Below are 19,583 nucleotides of genomic sequence, written 5' to 3'. Positions count from 1 at the left end.
GGGGTTTTGCTGAGGGCAGCTGCAAAATGGCCCCCATGAACTCCAAAGGGAAATCCGGCTTGGAAGGATTTCTGGCCCTTCATTTCAGCCCCTAAAATGCTGGTGAAGTGGTGGGATTCTGCACAGAGCCCCCCTCCCTGTGCTGCTGTGACTCTTCTGCTTGCAGCAGGAATTAAGTATGAGTGGCTTTGAAGAGCCACATGAAAATCCAGCCATGCAGGGTCTGTAAATAAATGGTTCATTACTTGACTTAATTTTTTACCTGTGTTTTCAACCCACATCAGTGATCAAACCAGCAAAAGACTGCTCCAACACAGCAAAGAACAAGCTCTGACTGGCCACCCAGTCTGATGAGAGTACATCCCCCAAATCTTTAGGCATATTCACTTATTAACAGAGAACAAAATATTTCAAAGAAGAAGGTGGAATCCTAAGAGTCTTCCCTTCTTCACCATGAAAATTTAATCACAAGCAATTTCACTCATTCTCCTTGCTGAAAATACACCAAAAAGCCTCCCAGCCAGATAGGGGTAGGGAACCCTGGTGCCCAGGAGGATCAGGTGAGGTGATGTGCTGAAGACATCCAATGCAATTTCAAGCTCTGAGCTCAGCTTGATGAGATGGGATTTTCATGTGGTTCTCTTGCTTTGTGATCACTGTGGGTTACACAGCAGTGGAAAATCAACACCAGCATCAATGCTGTCTTGACAAATCTGCCCTGCTTTTTGCCTGCAAGTTGTGAATAAGGGATGGTTCATTACGCACAAGTCCTTGTGCAGCAGTGTTGATCATGCAAATCCCCTGTTGTTCACTTTGATGTGCCTTTAAACTACAGTCCTGACACTTTGCAAGATTAAAAATAAGGGGTCCTCCCCTAGTTGCAGTGAAAATGTTGGCATTTCGATTTCAAACTGGCTGCTGATGTCAAGTTAAATTTTTGCACTTTTCTTTGTTGAATGTTTTCTGTTTAAGCAGAAAATATACAGATTTGGATATGTGTATACTTACACACATGTATGCAACCATATATATGTGTCTAAGCTTGAAGAGGTTTCATAATATTGCACCAGGAAAGGCTGTCAACCATCATCACAGAGCAATAAAAAGTGATAAATAAGAGGACCCTGCTGAAATACCATCTGGCAGGTAGGATGATGTGTCCCTTGAAGTTTCAGCAGAGCAGCATCTGCAGACAGACACACACATAGCCCAGGGGTCAGGGAACAGGACAGGCTCACACATTCCTGCCAGTGTGACCTCACTGGCATTTCACTGGTGTCATTTTCCCTAAGACACAAACTGTGCACATTAGGAATGACTGCAACTTGTTTAGCTAATAACAAGGAAACTGGGCTCAACACAGAGCTATTCTTGAATCATGCTGCTCTTTAAACTTGGTATTTCTACCTATGTTGTTGATTAAAACTTTTTCTAAGGGAAGGGCAGACTTATCAGAAAGTGCTGGCTTTATCCACCCCAGCAGGTATTAATCCTTCCCACATACAGTGCATGGTGTGTGCTGCACATCTCAACAGCCTATGTGTGATGTCTTTGCTGTTTTTTGTAGTAGTTGTAGTAGTTTGTAGTTTTTTGGAGGGAGGATCCACAGGCATCTTGTCTGGGAAGAGCTTCAGTGAATGCAGAAGAAATCCAGTGATGTCCTGGCTGTGTGTAATGACTGCAGAAACACTCACTGGCCTCAAAACTGAAAGAGAAGCGAATGCTCCAACGAAGACGGAGTCATGTTCTTTGGAGGCAAGGAAGGAAACACAATTTGGCACTTGCTGCAGGTATCTCAAGGCTTCCAGCTCAACAGCACATGGAGGGAAGAAGAGATGGTGGATATTTCTGATTCTTGGGAGTCTTTAGACAAGATCCTCTGCTGATCCATCCTGGGGGCTGGCTTTGAGTGGAGCTGTCCTGAACTGAGGATCTGTCTCACACTGTGTGTTTATCACTTAACACCAGGAAAAGGAAAATTTCTCCAACAGTCTTGCTACCAAACAACTGAGTTTGGCAGGGAAAGAAAAGGAAAGGAAAGGGAAGGGAAAATTTCCTTCCCCTTTGTTACCAGAAAATTCCCTACTCCTGAGATCTCTCCTAGACTCCCTGCTTTCACAGAGGATCACTTGACTGACCCAGGCATTGAAACACTGCCCTTGGTTCACAGAAAGCACAGACTTTTCTGGCTTGAGAAGGGCAGGGCTGCCCAGCCCAGACCTGTTCCCTCTTACAGAGCTCAGAGAGCCAAGGAGAAGCAGGAGGTGGAGGTCAGGCTCCAGTGCTGGGAATCCCTTCAGTGTGTGAGGCTTTTTGAAAGCTCATGGTGGGCTGGGCTGAGCTGGGCTGAGCTGGGAAACCCAGAACCAGTGCCATAAACTGGAGATGAGAGTATTCAGGACTCCTACACACAGAGAGATGGGAAACAACAGATCCAAGCAGTCATATTTCCAGGCAGAGAAGGCACTAAACACCTGCAGGCTCCTGGCAATCTCTACAGCTGTAGGGGTGACAAACACGGTGTGCTTTGGCTTCCCCTTTGTGGGCTCGATATTTTCTGAGCTTGAGAAGTGCTAGCTCTTCTCAAGGGAAACTTTTCAACGGTTTTCTTTTCCCCAGAACAACCTTGTGTAAACAATATTCCTTTCCCATAATGACAGGTGTTGTTTGCTATTTCTGTTACTGAGCCAATAGGAGAGGTGTCAGCCCTATGGACCAATAACGTGTCTTCTTAGCACAGCATGTTATAAAAGGGCTGAATAAATTGTAAATAAAACTGATTTCTACTGCCTCCTGACTGGAGTCAAGCATCTTTATTTCATGTCCTCCTGCCACAGCCCTTACCTTGACCACAGTGACCATGCCCTCGTTGGTGACGGGGTCTGTGCGGATGGTGAAGTGCCCCGAGGGGTCCCCACTGATGATGCGGTAGATGGCGTTCCAGTTGGGAGAGTGGGGCTGGTCCCGGTCCATCACTGTCAGGTTTGCCACCACAACCTCCACTCTGTTCTCAGGCACTTCCCCTGAATACTGCAAAGGAAAGACAGGGAGGGTCATGGTGGGAGTTGTCTGTCCATCCTCACACCTTTCTCCCACCCCCCTCCATCACCATGGCCACTGAGAAGCCAGGTCCATGAAGAGGACCAAGGAGTTATTTTCATGAGCAACACATCCCCTTCTCAATTCTCCTGTTCCTCCTTTTTTCCTTTGAGTATTTTCTCAACTTTACCTTTCAGCCCAAAGGGGAACAAACCCACTGTCGCGCAGCCACTGATTCAGCAAATGCTCCAAGGAATCCAACAAAAAGCATTCCTGATATTCTTGCTCAGTTACAGCAACCAGAGAGTTAATTGTCAACAGCAGGGGAAAATGGCAGACTGAAAGGTCTAAATTTTTTAGGATGACTATCCCCATTTATCCCAATGTATTTTGCCTCACTTGGATTTCAGTGATGGCATTTTATTGCTTCTTCAGTGATTTTACTTCATGTTATTTCTTTCTTGCCCTTGATTTGATTTTGTCTCATTATTTAAAGTGTTTCTTGTGATTTTGCCACAGCCTTTCCTGGTGCTTAATTCTCTCATTTAGCACTGATTTCCATGGAGCATGTCCCGTTCAGGCACATCCTGACACATTAACTGCATTCTTCTCTGCTTTCCAGCCCCTGATTTATCACATGGCTGATCAGGGATCCTGGCCTGTGAATACTTCCACTGTTTGGGCCTCAAAAGCTGCCAGTAAGACACATTCCCAAATTTTCAACTGTCCTCATGTCTCAGCATTGCCTATTAGCAGCACTTGCAAATCAACACTCTGATTGACATATGGCAAATTAAACACTGGGGAAATGCCGGGAGCGGCTGGCTCGGAGTCTGCAACTGAAATTCTGGCCCCAAACTGCAGGAGCAAAGCACTTCTAAAATCTGGCCTTTGGTGTGCACAAATGCCAGGTTGTGTAAATGATAATAAATCATTCCTTTGTTAGCACAAGAGTTTGTTTCCCCTCCTAACCCGTCCCCATCCTTTGGCATCTCTCCATTACGGATGCTTGTATTTAGTATATATTATGTCACTGCTGACAGCAAAAATATTCAATCTGCCTTATGCTAATGTGAATTTAAATCTGCCCTTTAGTGGTATCCTGAATGGCATCTTGCCCTCTTTTCTGCTATGCACCTGTCCTAAACAAGTTTTCATTAGTGAATGCAGATGGCATCTCTTTCCAGCCATGCCGAGTGGTGGGGAAAGAACAGTGGGAAGCTGCAGGATAATTCTTATTCCACTACATGCTACAGCTCTTCTTTTCTCTTTATTTCCCCTGATTTCACTTGTTCTTTACCCATTCTCTCACCCAATTTAGAGTCTCTGCGGCACACAGCTTAAGCAAGGGAAATATATGGAAATTTATCAAAAGCCTCTTGAAAAATCCATTAGATTATGTCATATGTACACTCTACTATCAACCTTGTCTGAACTGAAGCAGATTAGTTAAACAGGATCATCTCTTTCTAAATCCACACTAGTTATTGCCCATTACATTAAATTAATGTTGTATGGCAAGGCAGTAGTGACAAGCTGAGGAGCCCCCCAGACTCTTTCAGGCTGCTCTGCTGACAACAAGGTATCATATTGTAATTCCAAAGGAGTTAAACACTCTCTGAAACCATCTCAAATCTTCAACCCAGGACCACAGATTTTGTCTGTCACTACTAAGCTTATGCCCTGCAGAACCAAACAGAATTAAGTCATCAAGAACAAACCCTCAGCTGTATTTAACCCATTTAAAGAGGGCCAGTCCTGTATGATCCCTGAACATCTTCAGTAGGTCACGACCCAGGTGCTGCCAATGAGTTTGGGTTACATGGAAAAGTCCCACACAATAGATTTTACAGCAGCTCCTCTAGCAGCCATCACAGTATCTGTTTTCAGCCCATACTGAATGTTTTACACATTTTAGAACATGAGGTTATATTAAAAATTACAAATACACAAACACATGCCAATATAAAGCCTTGAGGAAGATCACAGCAGCCTGTAAAGCTTGTCCACTGGGGTGAATACCACAATGCTCAGCACATCCTGGGCAATTCAGGAGTTCATCCACTTGTGTTGACCTCTGATAGGCACAGTTGGGAAATTATCAGTCCTAAGCAGGAGTGAGAGTGGATATTGCTTACTCTGCTTATAAAGCAAAGTATTATTCTGATGAGAACAGAGCACCTTCACTGGAATCAAAGGAGCCATCCAAAGCTGTTCAGGGTAAAAAGCAAATCTTGGAGAGATGTGCCATGAAGAAAAGAGTAATTTTCATCAGCTGCAGATCAGCAGCTACTGGGAATTCAAACTGGAGTCTGCCTTTCCTCCCTCTCACACTCCCCCACTATCATTATTATAGGTAAATGCTGTAATGTGTATTGTCCACAATTGTCTTTACCTTTAATAAAATTAGGTAATGACATTAAATTACACCTGCTAAAGGAAGGATGGCAGCTCAAAGCTACCCACACTTCTTTAATGTCATTCCCTCCCTACCCTGGAGTAATTCAGGATAATGAACATCTTTCACTATGCTGCTTTCCAGCATTCCCTCTGCTCTAAGTTCTCTTCCATAAGATTACAATTGATTTTCAAATAAAGAGAAGAATATCTATTCAAACAAGGTAAAACAATGAGCAACAAAGGAGCTTCTGGAGTAAACACAAGATTGATAAAGCAGTGCTTGACCTATACCTGTAGCATTTACTCATATTCCCCTGTATTTCATTTAGCTTCACTTTCAATTGTTGCTCTTGAAGACCTTAATTTCCAGAAAATTTTTGAAGACCATTCACAAGATTTCTATGGCTGGCTGATTGTTACACACTTCCCTTCTCAGATAAAGATTCGTTCTGAAACTGGCATGTTCTTAAATCCTTGAATTCTGTGGGCTATTTTTTTCTTCCCCTCCTATAAGAGCCTGGGCTGGCAAAACTCCTCCAACTCCTCTGGAGCTGGCCCCTCTGAAATCATGCCTTGCTGAAAAAGAAATAATTCATTTTGATTTTCTGGTACCAAAATTGGTTCATCCCAGAATTTGTCTTTTGTGTCATTTAGACCTGACAACATATAAACACGCAGACAAATGTCATTCCAGAGGAGAAAGGGATTGATGTGGGGGAGAAATGATGGATTTACATCACGACTTGACTTTGTGCAATAAATCTGGAGTCTGGGCAGTGAAGCCATGCACAGCTGAGTAAAAGCAATTAGCTACTGCAGCCACTCCTAGGGAGGTGTGGGATTGAGACAGATGAACACAAAGATAATTATTCAGGCTTCCTTCTAAAGGGAATTCCTTTTTTTCCAATGTTCTTAGTTTTTTTGCCCTGGCTGGTTTTGCTAAAAAGCTGTGAAGGTAAAGACTTGTTCACATGAATGTCTGCAGGAAAGATCTTGGTGTTGTCTCCAAGATTTGCTAATGATGACACAACGTTTGTTCCAGGCAGCAGTGGTTTGTGAAGGCTGAACTGCCTGGACAAATAGTGTTTCATGACCTATAGCTATGGATTAACAGAAGAATAAAGGCATCTCAGCCCTCTTATTAGACTCTGAGCCCCTCCCCTGAGAGCCAGGACTGCTGAAAAATGCTGAATCTTCTCTCTAGGTCCCTTAGGCTGGGAGAAACTGAAATGAGAGTGAGTGCATGTGGTGGTGGGGAGTCCCACCCCTCCCCAGTTCCTGCTGCCAGCCTGCCCCATAAGGCTCTGGAGATGAGGTGATGTGCAGGAGCCAGGGAGCCCAGCACTCAGGGGACTCCACTGGCTGAATAAAACCCACAGCTCCTCACGCTTCAGGGCATCCACCCAACCCCATGCTGGCATCCCAGGCAAGGGTTTATCTTTTCTGCTAACAAAAATGCTTGTGAGAATTAATAAACAACTGCAGTCTGAGTGCAGCAATCTGTGTAAAATGGGGAAAAAAAAAAGAAGATGAAAATCTCCTAATAAATCATTAATTGTGATGTGCCTGCCCAACTGCAGCACAGAAACAAGCAAATGCCATCCTAATTGATTGCTTCTTATTCCATCTTTATAGGCCTGCATTTTTTATTGTGGGGGTTGAATAAGCCCAGAGGTGTAAAAAACCTCTAGATTGTACTCTGCGTATCTGCCAACTTGATATTTAGATCAATAATGCTCTTTTTTCCCCCTCCCTCTACTCCTACTACTGGTAATTTAGCTTTTCTTCCTAGCAGACTAATTGCTGTTTTCTTAAGCCTTACTATCAATTCTGTGACCTTTAATTTCCAATATTGTTTGCTGTAGGGATGGCTGTGCCGGGGCTCTGAGTTATCCCAGCCCCAGCTCTCAGCTGCTGTGACAGTCACACAGGGACTGCCAGGGTCTCCCTCCACTGTGTGCAAAGGAGACCATGAGCCTGCTCAAATCTCCACAAAACCCCAGTAAAGCCAGCCTTATTTTCAAGTCAGGCTTTGAGATGCTCATTTCTGGTTTTATTAAACTACTCACTCTGGTGATGTCTCAAGTGATGACCACTCAAGTGATGTCCTCACTCCTTTCTGAGGCTGCTCTGCATTCCACCAGCCAGCAGCCCCTCCACAAACCTCTGGGCTGTTGTTTTTCCAGGTTCATGGCCACAAAATCCCCGTACTGCAGCATCCCTGGTTCAGCTTCACATCCATGTGGATCTTCTCCACAGTCCATCCATGTCTGCATCCACACCCAGAGGTCACAGTGCTCCCTCCCAAAGGAACTGCCCTGGCTGCAGGCACAGCCTTGTGATGGTCAGGCAGGAGTCAGCCTTGCCCAGCCCAGCCAAGGAAGTGCATGGCAGTGAGCTCACCAGCTTTGAAAAGATGCTTTGGAAGTTTTGTCTTTGTCCTCAGCAGTAAAAGCACCTCACCTGCCTGCAAAGGAGCCCTCTCAGCTCTGTGTGCATGGTGTGGTGGAGACAAGGCACCCACCTGTTCACAGGGAGTTTGTGCAGGAAGTTTTGGTGATGCTCAGAGTAGTCTGCATGTGCTGGTTTCTTTTTCTTTGGGAGAGTTTGAAAAACAACAGCAAGCCTTCAAGTTTGGCACTTCTGAAGCTGATCTCAGGCTGGAGCACAGAGAACCTCTGTCTGTGTTCCTGCCACAGGTGACAGCCACTGGCTTTACACTTTGTCTTTACTGGTGTCATTATTTCAAAATCTCAAGTAATGACTAACTCTGGATCAATATACAAATTTTATTCTTTGAATATGAAGACAAAGCTGGAGCAGGGGAGAATAAAGCCATACCCTCTCTTTCAGAAGGAGCAAAAGAAAACCCTCTCACTTCAGACTCTGGTGTGAGGAAGGAATGTGTAGGTTTCACCTTGGTTCAAAGACTCTTTGAGTACTTGCCAGGAGTTCAGAGCACATAATAGTAAAAGGATATTAAAAAAAAAAAGTAGTTTGCATATCTAACAAAGAGCACTAATTTTTTTTTCATTATCAGATGTTACATTCCTTTGATAGTGTGAAAAGATGCTGCAGAAATGATGACACAAGACACCATTCTACTGCAAGATAACCATTTCCAAATAAAAATATCTTAAGAAATGAGGTTTGAAGTTTGCATAGAAATTTAGATATTTTATAAAAATGCTTTTTATAAAAATTACAACACAAAGGAGCTTTTTACAATGTTCATATGAAAGGTTTAGAAAGAGATTAAAATTATGTCCTTGGAAGGCATAGAGCCTTGTCAAGAAAAAAATTTTCTACATTAACCCCGTGTAGGAAAGTTGTACTTTATCTCTATTTCAAAGGCTATAAAGAACCACTTTAATCAACGTACTTGACTTTGGGGACTTGCACATCTCACTGAAACTCGTGAAATCTGGCATAGTGTGGTTTCCAGAACACAAAAGCCTTTAATCCGTAAACCGACACTCTTGTACATTCAAATCCTGATACTATCACCTTGTTAGGAACTAAAATTGTGAATTTATCCAAAATGGGATCTCATCTCGTCTAAACGATGTAGCCTTTGCAACAGTGACCTTTAACAATGGTTATACCCAACAATGAAAGATTTTATGTCAGGAGCCAGTGGAAACAATATACATTAAAATTCTGATCTGATAGCACAGTCCTTTATTTTTCTGTTTTAGACAAGGATCCTTTAAACATTTCATTTGCTCTCTTGTCTAACTTACCTTTTGTTTCTTGCCCATGGAATGAACAGCAAGAAAAGCTTGCTGATACTTTTCTGCAGACTATTTGATTGTCAGGTGTAATTAGTAATGCTCTCTTTAAAATAGAGACATAGATTTTAAAACAGCTGGCGCTGCCTACAAAGCCTCATTCTTAAAAAAAAACCCCTTATATACATACATTTATATAACAGAACATTTTTGCACAGATACATCATGGCTTTACAGTGCTTGACAGCCCTATGCTTCCCTTCAGCTGCAGAACCAAAGGCTGAAGTGACTTGCCTGTCTCCCCAGGCAGCTGCAGAACTGGGCTGGAGCCGTGCCCTGCGCCGGGGCAGAATCCTGAGAACATCATTAATTCATGTGTTACTTGATAAATCCATTAGGTCAGCCTGGATTAGCCCATCGATCTCCCCAGTGCATTGTCACAGAGCCCCGTGATCCCGGCTCAGCTGCCGGCATGGGAAAGCCCTGGGAAGGCTGGCAGGGAATGGGATGAGCTGGATCCCAGCACGGCTCTGCCCAGGCTCTGAGCTCCACTGGAGAGCCCACACAGGGCTGGGGAGAAACAGGCCAAAAGCAGCTGGAAAGCTCCACCACCTCAAATCAAACAGGGTTTGGATGCCCTGACCTCGAATTGCCCAAGCAGTGCCCCCTGCATCCCCCACCACGGCAAGGGGGGGCTTTCCAATGTACTTTTACTTTAAAATAACCAGCCCTCAAAAAGAGGATGCAATCAATTCATTTGTTGGCACATCAGGCCTCACTTTTCCTTCTCAAACTCGCTTTTCCTTTGCAAACTGCAAAGCAGCAAATAACAACACTGCTTTGAACAACACTCTGAAAACGTGATTTTCCTGATTTACATGTAAACCCGAGCGGCAAAAATTGAGTGAGAGAGCTCAGCTCCTAAGCGAGCAAAACGTACTCCACAGGTCTGGCTCTTTATCTCTTGGTGAAATGTGTCTAGAAGGGAATGTTTCAATTCAGGCACCTGTAATAAAGTTTCATAAAGAAGGGCCTTAGTTGATAAGTCTGGTTTAGGATTTTCTTATTAACTGCCCATTCCCCATAATGAGTTTTTAATTTAATTTTTTCACATTTTAAGGCGTATGAAAGCTGCTCATGTGCCTCTGGGATTTCAGGATGGGTATTTGGTAAAGGAAGAATTATGAGAGCACTGAAACCGATTTTTTACATACGCTATAATCCTGGTATTGAGATTTTTAACAAGTTTCCTGTGCAGTACAGCTCAGCCCATCTGCACACTGACTCCTGCTCAAACCCCCTCTGCACTGCAATTGAAATCTCTGTTATTTCCAGATTAGCCTCAGAATTAGCACACAGGGGGGTTTTGGGGTTTTTTAATGAGTAGATTGGAACTCCATCATCAGGCACTAGAAGACCCTCTGGTCTGGCCATAAGAAGGGTTCCTGACTGGACAAAGCAGTCTTGTAGGATAAAGAAGCAGTTTTATTCTAAAAGTGTGGTTTATTCTGTGGTTTAATGACATGATCCTCTGCACTGGTGCCACAATGGCTGTTTTTTTAATGTCCTTACTGATGCTTAAAATATAATGTCAGTGTCTGCCAACGGAGTGAGAACTTGCACTCACAGGAGATTTGTGCCAGGTTTTCTACAGGAAAGGATGGAGTCCCTAAAATCTCAGAATTACAGAATGGTTCATGTTCAAAGGGATCTGTGAAGGTCACCTGGTCCAACTCCCTGCCCACCTTCACCCAGGTGAGAATCTGGCATTCCAGAGAAATGCCTGCCTGTTTACAGTAACTCAGAGCACAGAAAAGACTACATTAAACACCGTGTAATTAATCAGCCTTGCCATGAGAAAGAGGCTTCTTGCTGAAATTTTGTTTACAACACTTCCTGTGGAATGGAGCAGAGAAAGCAGTGAGAAACATGGGATGTTGGGTCAAAGAAGAGGTGGAATCACTCTATACTTGTAAATTCAGGGAAGAAAAGAGTATTATTTCTCCTTTTTATTTTTTTTTAGCAATTAAAACGTGTTATTGCACTATGCAGAGCAGTATGAAAAACTCTGCCACGATCATAAAAAACTTTGTGAAACCTTTTAACCATTCTCTGATTTTAACTGGCTGCTCTGCGGTTGTGACCCTTTCTTCTACAACTGGGAAGCTTTAAGACATCCTGGACAGTTAGAAAGATTTGATAAGAGAAAACTCACAACACTCCCAAATCCTTTGCTAAATCTCCCTCTTTTTTTTCCCCCACAGCATGTCACTAAAGATTTCCTAAGTGAAATGTACTTAATGAAATTCCAGATATATATCCTCTTAAAATGACAGCCCTCAGAAAGCAACTGCTTTTAAAGCAACAGAATATTGAAGAATTAAAAACCTGCCGACCCAAGGAGGGGATTTATTTCAGCGCCTTCCAATAATGGAGTTACAGAATGTATTTAAATTTCTCAGCCTCACACCAGTGCCTGAGATGCTGTGGACTTTTCAGAGAATGAAGTAATCCAGCACAAATGGGTGTTTGCCTGGGACATCTGGCAGACATGGACATGCAAGGGGTGGGTGGACATCCAGCCTAACCACGATGGTGCTGGGTGTCTACACTCAGACAACTGAATGAGCCTCTCCAAGGCCAGGTCTGGGTTGAGGAGAAGAATCAGGATATTTTGTATATAACCAAAAGCAGAAAGAGGCACCAAATCTACAAGAAACCATTCAAATTTGAGGGAAATGCCACAGGTGGAAAAACGTCAGACAAGAAATGTGGGTAGAGATGTGATATAGGAGCATCAGTGATTTCTCCTTGAAATTTCAGCCTGACTGACACACCAGAGATGATGGGAACAGCATCTGATGCAGACATGGATCTGGTGGCAGAGCCCAGGGCGATTTCCATGGCAGCACAGCACACAGTAACAAGGGCATTTTTCTCTGACATTTCTTTTGACTGCAGAGATCCTGTCAATGACACGTGTCCCTGTCACACCTCCCTGCACACAGGCAGTCACACCTGCCTGGAACCACTGGGCAAATCCATGGCAAGCACGGGGTGGGGATGTGTTGGCTTCTCCCTCTAGATCCTGCATTGGTTGAACAGGGGAGGAGAAGGAGAGGGAGAGGGAGGAAAGAAATCCTTGCTAAATGAGACACTGAACCAGGAGACAGCTCTGCCAGATGCTGCAAATGAGAGGACAAATGGGGGGGACAGTGAGCGATGGCTGATGGGCGCTGTTGTGGGCTGGGGGTTGTCTGTGCTTTGATAATATTACATGGTATTTAATATTAATTAAAATTTTAAATTATTAATTTACAATATTAATTTATAATATAATTAATTATAATTATATTATAACATTGATTATATTATAACTTTGATTATAATATGAACCCAGCTGCACAAACCTGCAAAGCCAGCAGGTTAGAAAGGCAAATGTCCAACCAGCTGATGTGCCACATGCACACATTGTTACATGTCCCCACGAGGATGGAGGTGCCACTCACCCCAGGAGTGACAGCTGCTGGAAGCTCTGCAGAGGCAGGAGAGCCTCGTGCTGCATGCTCCAAGTGGAACATATGCAGGAAGCACATGGAACCTGTGCTGCTCCTCCTGGCTCTGCCTCCCCTGTGCTGCTGCAGCTCCAGCTGACTGAGATGACACTCTCCAGCACGGAGAGCAGGTTGTATTACTCCTGATTTTACACCAAGTGCTACATGTGTCCAATCTCAGAGGGACCAATAGAGTATTTTTTTATATCCCCCCCTACCTTTTTTTTTTTTTATGACAGAAAATTGAAATTTGTAATGAAATTATTGTTCTCGGGTTTTTTTTTTTTTTAATCACTGGTCTTTGGCAATTTTAAACTTTGAGGTCTGAAAAATTCATTACCACTAACTTCCATCAAGGGTGTTCCTGAAACCAAAATTACTTAATCAACTCAATTTAGCTTCTTGTGTAGACCTAATTCAGAAAAACTTTATCTTCTTGAATTGTTATTGCAATTAATTTTCCCCCCACTTTTTTTTTTCTGCAGCAGACGACATTTCAGTAATTAGATATTCTATAAAAATGAGTTATTCATTCAGAATAGCTTCACTTTTATATTTGATTAATCATATTACCACTGAGGTCTGGGTTTTGTCTCTGAGGAAAGTTTAATGACCTCATTTTAATCCTTCTTTTAACCACCAGGCAGGTATCAATGAGGAGAAATAAAATTATCTTCTTTTTTCTTTTTCTCTGCTTTATTTCACAATCTTGAGATTACATTTGATGCTTTTTCTGTGTGACTGACCCATTTACAAGGAAGAATCTAGCTGATTCCAATTAGGTTCAGGGCAGAATCAGGCTAAACAGAGCCTTGAACTCTGCCTTAATAACTAATGCTCAGCGTAATGGAGAGGAACCAGAACTGCTTTACCACGTGGCAGCCAGTTTAAAGCTCTGTACATGATTAATTTGGTGATAATTTGAAAATGAATGTACTGAAAGGAAATAAACAAAACAAAAGGCACTGTAAATTTAGGTTTTGATTAATGGGGTCTATTAGGAAGAGACTTCTATCAAGGAGATGGCTTTTTTTTTAAATCAATGCATATATATCCACACAATGTAATGGAATAATTCATATAATCCACAATTTATCTGTGAGTAGAGACTTGGATATGATTGATGACTGTTTGCCTGGCATCAGCATCTGTCTGTGCTTTGGATCCAGCTAGATGCACATCTATATTTGGTATTTATACATCTCTGTATCTCTATCTGTTTTGCAGTCTCAAAGGTATTTCATCCTTTCTGTCATGTGTTACACTGGTGTAAAGGCTTAACAGACACCACAGAAGAGGCTGATGCTTTTTTCATTAAGACATGAGGAATTATTGTTTTCTCATAAAGTGAGAAACGTCTTTCATTTTAGATGAAAGAGGTGATAAAATAAAGAACAAAAGTTGAGCATCCACAAGAGAGTATGAAGTGTGTCTTGTGTTCCTTCCAGGCACTGGGAAAGCCACAGTGGTCCCAGGGAATCTGCACTTGGGGCTGGGGATCACCCTCATTCTCTAACAGAATGGAACTGTGTGGGCATCACCCTTCCTCAGCTCCACTGGACAGGCTTTGCACTGAGGTAGGGATCCATCTCCAAAGGTCAGTTTGACCCCAAGGGCAGATCAAGATGAAAATAGTTTCCTAATCATGGTTAACCTGTGAGTCTACAGCTGCAAAGCCCTGGAATTATTGTGGTGAGTTCAGCACAAGGCTGAAACAGGATGGGAATAATGAATATTCTCCTTGTGCTCTGTTTGTCACTGCTACTTCCCAACCCTTAATCTAATTCATTGTTCATGGGAAAGGTTGTCACCAGGACATGCAACAAGAGGCAGAAAGCCCATTTCAATTTACAAGCACTGGGGTCTTAAATATTTAGGAAAACTAGACTGATTTGTGGTTTTTAAGACTTCACTGACTATATATTTAATGGAAATGCACACAGAATTAGGTAGATGCTCATATACCCAAATGCTACTGGGCATATTCGATTCACTGGAATATAATAATTTATTTCAGTTAGAGGCTGACAGCTCTATAACAGCCCAGGCTTTGCTGGGTAGTTTGGCTGAGCCTCGTTTTGACTGGAAAACTGCAAGTGAACACAGTCATCTGGGAATTTCCATGAAAGCATAATTGATTTTTAACAATAAAGCCTGTCTGCAGGACTGTACTGAACTCCTGGGTTTGTCCTTAGCTGTAAAACAACACAGTCCTGTACACTCCCTTACCACAGTACCTGGTCCTTCCCCTGCCAGCTCTGACCTGTGCAATCCACTTGAACTCTGCCTTGTGTGACAACTGCCTTTAAATTATGCCACAGGCATAGTTTTGATGATTTAAGAAGGCTGTATGATCCGGGCTAATCTACATTCAAATGTCACTGCAGACTTTCTGAATGGCACAGGTGTAGTGACAGGGACAGGGAGATCTGAATGGACAGCTACATCTGCAGCTCTAGTCTGTACATTGGCAAATCATGTACACAGTGCTCAAGATTTGAGCCCTTGATCTTTTTCAGGGTCCAGGAACAGGGAGGAGGCAGATGGACACGTGCCAAGGTCCTGGGAGATAGCAAGCTACCCACTTTCACTAGTTTTTCTTGGATCAGCCTGTAAAGATCTCTTCTTAGGGAGCCCTGGAAGGCATCCTGGTCCAATTTTCTGTCTGCAGGAAATCCCAGTGACATCCCACTCCTGCTGGGTTCTCCCTCCACAGTGTAAGATTAATTTGTAAAACATGAGCATGCATGTAAAAGGGATTTCTCATAACACTCCCATGTTCTGAATGCTTCTGGGTACATCTGCCTATAAATGTGTTTAGGAAACCCCAAGGCAGCCTGACATGGATGCTGATTTTGGTTTCCTACAACCATTAAATATCATTTCTCCAAAGTAGACCCATTTGCATCTTTGCATCCCAGTCACTTGGAAGTCACAATCCTTCAGCCTGGAGGAAGAGCTGAGGGTTTTCCCTGCTACTTTGCTATTTTGAAACTCACCGTTAAAAATGGAGCTCAGCAGGATCTGACTGAGGGGGCTGGAGCCCAGGCAAAGCATTCACCCCACTTGCAAAAAAATCACATTTTTACAGTTCACATCAGCTATTTCTGTGGAGTGCTGCTCTTGCACAGGTTGATGCAGAGCTATATTCTCTCCTCAAACAAACAATGAACGTGAGAACAAATGCATTCAGAACAGGGAATACAATTTTAGGCTATGCTTGTTTGCTTTTTTCCACAATTTTGGCAAGTTCACAGAGCAGGAGGTTAAGTGAGAGCTACAGCATGGCTGTGAAAAAGGAAATACTAATGCCTTTGTTCAAGGCACTGAAACTGGATTACTATATCCAAATTGGGTCAGAAGAATGAAAACTGAGCAGAGTGTGGAGCACAGCAGGGTTAGCAAGATAACCAGGGAAGGGAAGCTGTAAAGCAGAAGGGGTTGAAGATCTTGGCTTGTTTTGCTCCACGGAATGATGTACACTAGTAAATCACAGGGGAGAGAAAATAGGAAGGAAACACCAGAATGGGAGAAGGAAGAATTATTCCTGGTAAAGGACAATGCAGGCAGGGCAGGGATGCTCCAAGAGCATCCCCACTCTCAAATTCCAAAGCACTTCTCAGAATGGGCTCATTAACATCTCCCACAGTACTCGAGGAACCAGAACACCTGCACAGACAAAGGTCAGACATGTCTGGCAGTGTGGTGCCAAAACCAAGAAGCCCTTTTAACTTGGGTCTCTCTCCATGTTCTTTTGTGCAGGAAGCACGGAGCTCTTCTCTGCAGATTCCAGCACTGCCTGATCCAGCCCAGCACGAGCCACCTTAACTCAGCCTCACTGCAGCAGCCAGGGGTGAGCCTGGTCTGACAATATTAATTAAATAGGCCAGCTAAAAACTGGCAAGAACTGCTTTTCCCAATGCGCTTGCAACAAGGACTTGCTCCTTCACTGATTAGCCAAGTCCATGTTGTAACCAGATTTACCTTACCCAAAACACATTCCTCCTGCTCCAACACAGCCTCTCTGAATTCAGGTTACTCCACACCAGCAACTCTGCTTTGACTTCAGCCAGTCCTTCCCAGGCCAGCAAATGCCAACACTGCCCTGTGAGCTGAGAAGCACCAACCCATCCCCAACAGTCCAGTCCTAAACCTTTGGAGCTGTTTCTAACTGGTGTCAGTGTCAGGATTAGCCAGTGAGGCAGGGAAGGGGATGCTGTCCTAGAGCTGCCTCTTTAAAACAGACTCCACCAGATTCAGCTTTGGAAAAGGAGATTCTCAAAGCAGTGCCAAAGGGCAAATTTTAAAGTAGCTTTAAATAAGACCTCCTAAGGCTCAGGAGCTTAAAGAACTTGAATAGCTCAGTTTCTTTTTCCCTTTCTTTCTGCACCCCCTCCAAATTTTTGAGAGGTTGATTGCCAGGCATTTTCCCAAGAATCCACAAGCTCAAGCAATCATGAGCACTTTAGCCCTGTGAAATAATATTTTCCTTACATGGGCTACTATAAAAACAAGTTCTGCACAGTAGGCAAATTTAAAATAACTTTTAATTAACATTTCAGACACAGAAGTCTGATCATGCAAATTCATCTGCGTCTCCTCTCTGTGCCTGATTGTTCCTGATTGAATGTGATAAAAATAGACTTTGTATGAGTCAAGTGTAGGCATGGATTTCTTTCACTTCTCCTCCCCTCTGATTATGCATTTTCTTAGATAAAGTGGAAATCCTTGGATGGCTATTAACAGTATCATGGGTCAGACTGGAAAGGGCATCCTGCCTGAGAGGAGTTAAAGATTTCACTGGAATTAAAGGTGTTCCTCCTGCGAGCAAGAAAGATGCTTCAATCTTACATAAAACCTCACCTGAGACTATCCAGCATTGTTCTGTCTCAGCTGACTTTTAATCTCTGAAATACCAACTAATTTCACTGTATCTGAGGTAAGCATCTGGCCAGAGGCTACAGATCCACAAGATCCATATTAATATGGAAAAACCACAACTCACTTGCACACAGGAGATAAATATTTGAAGGGAGACTGAGGAATTTCCCTATAATTAAGACATGTCAGAGGACATGACCCTGTTATAACTAACAAGGAGTCTGGATAATGGAGGGCACAATGATACCTTTATCTTACAACAGTAAGAGAGACAGTTTTCCACTAAAAATTCCTACAAAGCCTTTGTAACACGGTCCAGTTAAAATGCCAATATTTTACAAAAGCTGGTGACTTGGCAGCTGCAAAAACCCACCAAAAATTCCACAGAAATGAACGAGTCACAGAAAACTTGGGCATGGAGGATTAAAATAATTTTTTTCTATGACATCTGACCCAGAACCTGTGGATTTGGGCTTTTGGGGCACATTGAGGAGTCAGTGGTACCTCTCCTCTTTGGCAGAGAGAAGAGCTGCCTCCATTTATTTTCACAAGCAACAAAGTCACATGAAGAACACAACACTGTGGACAGGCTGAAGTCCCTTAAATAGCCAGAAGAGCATTCCCTGGGTCATGGTCCTTCATTAAACAATTAAAAATGCCTCAAACAGCTGCCTGTGATGGTTACAGCATTTCAGGGGATGCTCCATTCTTGTGGTGTCTCTCAGGAGACACTTCCCCACTGTTGGCTGCTCTCTGATGCTTCTCAGCACAGGCACAGGTAGCACTGCAGATCAAGAAAACATTCACCATCACAAAAAAGAGCTGGAAAGGCTCAGAGGAGGCACCAGGTCCTCGCTGTCCCTGGTTCCTTGCAGCTCAATGCAGGTAGTGCTCATGACTCTCAGGACAGGCCATGCTGATGGAGACTGGCCTTAGAGTTAACAGCAGACTTGAGTTCCAAATTGTTTCATCCAGAGACTCTGATTTCCTTCCTCCCATATAATTTCAGAACCCTTTGCTTGAGAAGGTAGGGCTCCTTCTTCTTTTGCCTTTCAGGTGGTGGACCAAAGGATATGAAACCCACTGACATCAATTTCCATGGAAGCACCCAGGCATTTTGGAGTTTTACTGAGGTATCTTCATTTTGTACCTTTAAGGATCTTCTCTGTCATTTTATTGCTCTTTCACCACTTCTCATCCAGCACTACACTTTGATGCCTGCCCATCTGGTATTTTGGATGTCCATTCACCAACACACTTCTGCTGGATGTGTCATTCTGGCATTCCTGTGCCTGTGTCAGAAATTCCACGTGGTCCATGCAGGCAGCCTCTTCCCCTCTGCACTGTGCTTGGCTACAGACGTGCCCTGACTCTCCTGACCATCACAGTGGATGCCTTCCTCTCTCCTATCCCGTTGTTAAATTTTACACAGCAACATTAATTCCTGCTGCTGAATACATGAGCTGTGACACCAGCGTGGTGCAGCGTCCTCCTGAGCTGCGTTCCCATCCAGAAACGATTAAGTCTAAAACCACCCTGGCTGAATGACAGGTAATTTAAGAGCCCTATAGGGTGGGCCTTTGTATCTGTCTGGGATGAATACAGCTCCTGAGTTCCTCTCATCTGGCAGCTTGCCAAGAGCAAGCCACAGTTTCAGTTATTCAGCCTATTTTTGTTTTTACAGCAGCATCTCAATACAACTATTTAAAATAAAAATATACAGTATCTCTCCAAACAGTCCGCAGACTTAAAAGAGACCATGGGCTTTCTCACTCTCTGAGGAGCTATAGATTTCCTGGAAAGTGATTTTTGCTATTTTTTTTAGAGGTGTTAAAATGCAGATCAGACTATTTGAGGACAGCGAGGAGATTCAACTCAGGCTTAAAGAAACTCATCAGCCTGATGCTGTTCCCTCTGCCAGTAAGGGAGAAAAACATATTATACTTTCATACTCACATGAAATTCAGCCTGGCTATAC

The 19,583-nt window shown here is 43.3% G+C and overlaps 1 protein-coding gene across 1 annotated transcript in view; it reads right to left on the bottom strand.

Moving 5' to 3' along the window:
* The window catches only part of CDH4 (cadherin 4), a gene marked incomplete at its 5' end in the record, with an annotated part of 425,180 nt that overhangs the window by 20,611 nt on the left and 384,986 nt on the right, over positions 1–19,583 (bottom strand). Inside the window, one exon of the mRNA XM_083873174.1 lies at positions 2,845–3,030. Coding sequence (XP_083729300.1) covers positions 2,845–3,030 — 186 coding nt within the window. The remainder of the gene's footprint in view (positions 1–2,844; positions 3,031–19,583) is intronic.

The sequence above is a fragment of the Zosterops lateralis genome (genome assembly GCF_965231275.1).
Source record: "Zosterops lateralis genome assembly, chromosome: 16".
NCBI lineage: Eukaryota > Metazoa > Chordata > Aves > Passeriformes > Zosteropidae > Zosterops > Zosterops lateralis.
This window is presented reverse-complemented; position numbering and strand designations above follow the sequence as displayed.